Below are 6,768 nucleotides of genomic sequence, written 5' to 3'. Positions count from 1 at the left end.
GGATGGATACAGCTGATGAAAAGACACGTTGGACTACTTGTCTAGGCATAACAGGAGAATTTATAAGACAGTTTCAGATGTTTATTAGGATTTAGCTGTGTTCTAGGGAAGAGCAATGAAAGCCATAAGTGATTGCAGCATGCTGGAAATCAGCACCTGGAGGTATCAGGAGGAGTCCAAGTTGTGTCCACTAGTGCAACAATTAATCCTGAAAGGCAGCAAGCTGAACTGTGAGGTTGCATTGTCACTTTAGCTATTGGGGAGCATATTTATTTGATGACTTTTGACTGTTGGAGGTGGTGAAAAGAATCCAGAACATTTTGTCAGAAGTGGTAAAATATGCCTTTACTATATTCATGTCCTAAAAAAATCTCCATTTTTGGAAAATGCAGTACTTATTACAGGTTTTTTGTTTATGTACCTTTTAGAAAAAAAAAAGCTCTAAGAAATACATTTGCTCTGTGAACATACCACAGATGCAAGAAATAAATGAGGACTCTCATCCCAGTTTATATAATTTCTCTATTTCTATTCTTTGTGCTAAGTACTATTTAAAAGCCATAATTAATGAGACATGAAGTGTGAGGTCCTTTAAGACAGCACTGTCTTCAGCCTGCTTCCCTGGGGAGCACTATTTTGATTATTTGTCTTCTGTTTCAGTCACTCTGGGGCTGCTGTCATACTTCCACTATCAGAGGAACTGTGCAGCAGTAAACCTGTGCTGTGCCAGCCCCTTTCTTTGGTGAGTACAATTTAAAATTCTGGAGAACCTCCTTTCTCTCTTGCTGTCTGCTCTGAACTGAACATACACCCTTCAGAACTGCAGGCTTTTGGAAGGTAAGTCTGGCACATCTCTTCTGCCTATTGCATGACAACCAGAAGATGCACATGATTTTATAATTATCTCTTAGAGTTCAGCTGAAGGATCCGTCACTTCCAGATACAGCAGAAAGGCTCTGGGTTTGGGAGGGAAAACTTACGAGGATTTGTTTTCTTTTGCTGGGAAAGGGTGGGATTTGCTCCTCCAGACTCCTGTCACTGAATGGGCCATTGCTCTGTCACCATGTTTATCAGTTTTCTGGGAAACCAGCTGAGTTACAAGACACAAGACCTGTTTCTTTGTCTGGTCTGTGTTTTCCAGCTGGGTTCAAGGCCGTCTTCTGAACATACATGCAGATTTGGGGCTATGAGAGAAGGCATGGACTAGTTGCTAAGTGGCCTCTCCACATCTTTACAGTTCAGTCCATAGTTGATCCTGAGGAAGATTAATTTATTCTCATTCTTAATTTGGCTGGCACCAGATATCCTATAGAGATTTCAAGATGTATATGTGAATGTGCCACAAACCTGACTGCTGGTTTCTGAGCCCACAGACATCTCTGTAGAACTAGGCTACGAGGAAGATTGGATTATTGCAATGGGTCAGCCTAATCCATGTGGGCATAGGGGGATTAAAGCCATAGGGACAGCATCTTGTCTTGCCCCAGTGAAGATGATAAACATGCTTACAGATGTCAGCCAGAAAGTCTCCAATGGCCTGAACAAATACAACTTGAAAACAATGTGCATTCACGCTGGCAAGCCCTGCAGAGATACTAGCTTTAGGCTGCTGAGATCAAGCAGGCTGAAGTATGTGGAATTCCGGTCACCACATTTCACACTAGCTGAAATATTTAGCAGTGTAATCTGCAAGGAATATTAAATTCTTGAAAGAGCAGATACAGGAAAATATTTCCCTTATGTAAACCATAAACAAATGCAGTTCCTTCCAAATCCCAACATCTTCTGAAACTGTTCTCTGAGCAGAAACATCTGTCTCTTGGATAAGACCAAGTCTCTTTTAATGTCATACAGCCTCTGATTTTCTTCCTACCTAATCTGCTCTTAGCTTTGTCAGCTATGCCAAGGGTCTGTGCTGAAATTGCCAGTTCTCAGCCATACACTATGGCCACAGTGGGATGTTGAGATGTGGATGATCACCTCCAGGAAGTACTTGCTGTATTCAAAAAGTGTGGGAGAACACAGGTTTTGGTGGAGGAAGAATGTAATTGATGGATGTCCTCAGAGTTGAAATTTTTATGGAAGACATATGGTTGGACTTGATGATCTGACAGGTCTTTTCCAACCTTAGTGATTCTGTGATTCTGTGACATTAGTGTTCAATGCATTGCCCCTGGATTATCACTACAGCCAGACCAAAAACAGTAGATGAAAAAGCTCTGCTTCAGGACCAAGAATACTTTCCTTTGGGTAATTAGGTTCTGCAGACATGGCAGTGGGTCTCACAGCCTCCCTCATTCCCCTATTCCCCCTTCAGAACATGCTATGGAGGATAATCAGTGCTGTGACTCTCAATTTCTGAATCTTTCACAGTTTCCTAGTCACAGTCTGCATCATTTTTTAGTATCTTTCCTGGATATTAAAATTTAACACTTTATCTTTACAATGTCTATGGAGACAGAAATGAGCTACATTTTCTATGCAGGGTATTTTCACTGAGGTGGAAGGGCATTTGAAGCATGTGTTTGGAATAAGATGCTTGTTCCTTTTCTGCCAGCATTTAAAAAGTGCCTTCTGATTTTGGGTGTTTGGCTCCAGATAACTGCTAGGACGTAGTTTCTAAAGGACTCAAATATTTACACCACCAGAGGACACGTGGAAATGCTGCATGCTTTCACTGGTTCTGCTCCTGAACCCTGCACACTGTGATAAAACAGGCACAAATGATGGTCATGCGTACTCATAAAGTGCTTTAACAATGTGGGATGCATGATTGGACACAAGAGGAGATGTAGGAAGCAAATACTTGTCAGGCCTCCAACTGGAGTGCAAATAAAGAGCAATACTCACTTTCTCTGGAGTAGTGGCCTTCATTCCTATTTGTGGGTCCCTAGCAAATTTCCAGTAGGAAAGCAGGCTCCCCCATGCAGCAAATACTAATTGTCTGGTAATAGCTTTCCTTTTCTAATCCTAAAAAGATGCTCAAGTCCCAGGACTAAAACCGTTGCTGTAGAGCATCCTGTTGTGAACAGTGTCACAATCTCAGTCATTCTTCAGGTCACTGAAGAGGAGAAAGGGAGACCCTCTCTGAAACAGGCTGAAGGCTGTTTTCACCTCTCAAAAAAGTGTCCCCAGCTGTTACTACAAGGTCTCTTCCTTCTCAAAGTGCTATTCCCACTTTGAGTGTTGCCCTGCGGAGAGGGGCTGCCACAGAGGGAACTAAAGGCCTGGACTCCTCTCCTGTTTCTCTCAGAGACGTGCTGACGCTTTGGCAGTGGTGAAATGAAGATCTTCTCTGGGGCAGGGTTTGGGCAGCAATCCTGAAGTGCAGGGTAACTTGGCAGAGACCACTGCACTACTTTTCAGAGGCAATGGGAAAGACTGGGCAGCACCTGGGGAAGGGTTGGAGGAACTCCAAAAAAGCTTAAATATTTCTGGTGGTGTTTGGAGTTAAAGTCTGAGGCACTGGAACTGCATATACTGCATAAAAAGTTTTAACTAAGTAGCTTCAGAGGATGGGTAAGAAGAAGTAGCTAACATCCATCCTGAACAGTTGCCACCACCATTTCTGTGTGATGGGGCAGAGGTGGTGGATGGCATTTGTAGGACAGACAGAACCCGCAGTCCTCCCTCGGTGCTTTGTTGGTGGAGTGAGTGATGCACTGTTTTTCCTATTAAACCTAAAAGCTACACATTCTATTTATACACAAAATATTTCGCAAAGCTAAGGACTGAGATTTAAAAGTCAAGTTTTCTTCTAGTCCATTAGTCTTCAGAAAGAAATTTGTGAATCTGCAGGGAATAGCCTAGTTGCTATGGACACAGCTCTGACACATGCTTTGGGTGCCTATGCGTAATGTCAGAGAACATGTCCACATGTCCAGGCCCTTCCTGCTCCCTGCCTCCCACCCCGCGGCCGCTCTTTTTCAGGACCTTGCCAAAAGAACGGCAGCTGGGACAACAGTGTCACCTGCTGGAAAGCCAAATGGCTGCTTCTGCGTGCGGCTGTCTTCATTTGCACTGCACTTCGCCGATTGCTTTTATGTGTTCTATGAGAATACCACTTCTCACCTTTACATTAAAAGTGACAGTGCGGTGAAGCGGTGTCAGTAACAGATCCAGAGGTGACAGCATTTCTTTCAATTTCTGTATTACTTAAACACCAGAGATTTTCCGAGGTTTGCTTAACGAATAACAGAGTGGCTTTGGTAATACAGCTTTTGTTTATGTTAGTTATATTATTTTAATACAGTTTTAAAATCGAGGCTGATACTGAGCCACATTTTGTTCTGCATTTGCTGTTGATTAAGAATACATAAAAGCCTAGTATGGATATCACCTGCTCCCCTTAAAACCTTCACTTAAAAGTCTGTGGATCTCACACTTCTGTGTATGTCTAACACATGTATGTATATATTTCACAAGGGTCATCAAATGAGTGATCATGTGGAAAAAAACTGCAAGAAAAGCAATTCTTCCCAGGAAACACCTGCAGAAGGAAATGTCTCTCCTGCTAAGGATTGCTCAGTAACACAAAAACAATTGGTATGACTTCTCCAGTACCATTTTATAATCAAGATACTTACTATTGCCTTCAATTTCTTTCCTAATTACAAAAATAAAAAGCTGGAGTCAATAGGGAAATATCAGTAATAACAACAGTGAAATGAGTCGAGTTTGTAGTGCAGTGATTTAGAGGGCTAAAAGCACTTCTGAGCTCAACAGAAGAGTACTCTTAGACGAAGGACTATCTCCATAGCTTATTATTTGTTTCCAACTTGAAATTGCATAATTTATGGTCATCGACAATGGTGATGCTGCAGCATATTTTCTGCACTGAAAATTTACCCCAGACTCAAAAGCAGAAATGTGTGAATAATGTAGGTGCATGAGATTGCCCTCTAAGTTTTCAGGAGGATGCAACTGAAGATGCACAGCATTAACCACCTTGTATATAAGTGCACTCAAGTGCACGGATATTTCTAAATCAGCAGATTGGACTGAACTGCCGCTGCTTTCCCCATGAGAAACAATTAAAGCACTCACTTATTCGTGAAAAATCACTGTGGTCTCTGAAAGGAATGACACCCTCCAGGGAAACTGAGGGGTGGCAAGTGAACTCCATTTACCTAAGAGGAGAAAAGATAAATTTGCCTGTCCGTTTGTGGCTTTGCATAATGAATGACAAGTGTATGTTCTTCAATGTCCACAGTCATTGTCCAAAGAGAAACTGCTTGACACAATGCCTGTATTTGTTTGCATTAACTTTCGACATGACTGTCAACATACATGGGCTATGTGGAATGGCAATACACAGAGCTGATGTTTTCATCTCCAAAACTATTCAGCATTTTTAGCTAATTGCAAACATGAATTCCATAAAATAGGCAAGAAAATGATCCCTCCTATTTCTCAAAAACTGTGCTCAGTTTAACTTCTTTATTTTTGTCTGTGCCTTTTTCATACTCCTCACTTGTGCAAAAGCTTCCTTCCTGCACTAGTGGCTCCTCCAGACATTTCTCTTGCCTCCAGATTGTTTGGACAAAGATGGGTTCTAGGCATCTGAGGGAACACTGAAGATAAGGGCAAATCCAGTTGAGATGCTCAATCATAGTACTTGTTTTTACATTATGGATTAAGTTGAAGAAAAAAATAGTTGATTCTGCCTCCCACAAAACAACTTTCAAACTCCATGCCACTGTACCAGAGTCATGTACTCAGAGTAATGGTTGTTCCCTCTCAGGATGCACAGCTGGTCAAAGGAATACTTAATTAACAGTTAGACAAGCAAACATTTTAAACACTGTGATCTTAATTTAGGTCGAGTTTTGCTTTGTTTTCCTACCTGTGTTGTTTTAAGTTATCACAAATACTGATTTTAATGTCATTTGAAAGCCAGTGAGGACATTTGGCAGCTAATAAATATTTGTTCCAATTGTACTAATTATAAACTTTCTGTTGTTTATTTATAGCAACAACTCGAGAAACAATTAAAATGCTTAGCCTTTCAAAATCCAGGACCTCAGGTAGCTGACTTCAATCCTGAAACTAGAGAGCAGAAAAAGAAAGCACGCATGTCACAGATGAAGCAAGATTTTTTTTATAAGCCCAAGTAAGATATGCTGATTTATTACATATTTTACTTTAAAAAATGGCTGGTATGCTGTTTACTGAATAAAAATGAAATTAATAAAAGCATTAATATTTTGCAAAGATATTTCTTATTACACATGAAAGCTGTGCTGAGAAAACAAGTTTTTCTGTGTGGCTTAAGAGAATTTTGATTTACTACTTTGGCACACTTTCATTTTTAGTAACAGTGGTTGTTGCAATTAGGATATAATGCTGGTATTTCATCATCCTGTGAGGTTGTTAAAGAGGAAATATTTGTTCCTGGACAGATGTTTTCCCCATTTATTTGGTTTAGTCTTCGAACACGTTGAAGCATTCTCTCAGAATCACTTTTTCTTTTCTTTCGCAGAATTACAAAGAAGTATGATAAACATGGCAGGCTGCTTTGTAATAACATGGATTTGTGTGATTGCCTGGAAAAGAACTGCCTAGGTTGCTTCTATCCTTGCCCCAAATGCAATTCGAACAAATGTGGACCAGAATGTCGCTGCAATAGGAAATGGGTTTATGATACAATTGAGACTGAAGCTGGGAATGTGATCAGCGTGTTGCCATTTTTTGTCCCTGACTGATTTTGTTCTGATAGTTTTTGTGCCTGAGCAAAGTTCTTCCTTCTTCACATTTTATTAAAGTAAA

At 40.7% G+C, this 6,768-nt stretch overlaps 1 protein-coding gene across 1 annotated transcript; it reads left to right on the top strand.

The window, feature by feature from the left end:
* Nucleotides 1-4,434: 4,434 nt before the first annotated feature.
* ARL14EPL (ADP ribosylation factor like GTPase 14 effector protein like) lies at nt 4,435-6,768 on the top strand. The gene is made up of 3 exons (XM_059834301.1): nt 4,435-4,545; nt 5,973-6,112; nt 6,482-6,768. Exons 1-3 carry the CDS (start codon nt 4,435-4,437, stop codon nt 6,702-6,704), a joined length of 474 nt encoding a protein of 157 aa, XP_059690284.1. The 3' UTR covers nt 6,705-6,768.

The sequence above is a fragment of the Gavia stellata genome, chromosome Z (assembly GCF_030936135.1).
Source record: "Gavia stellata isolate bGavSte3 chromosome Z, bGavSte3.hap2, whole genome shotgun sequence".
Lineage (NCBI taxonomy): Eukaryota > Metazoa > Chordata > Aves > Gaviiformes > Gaviidae > Gavia > Gavia stellata.
Note: the sequence above shows the minus strand (reverse complement) of the source record. Positions and strands in the feature narration are given on the sequence as shown.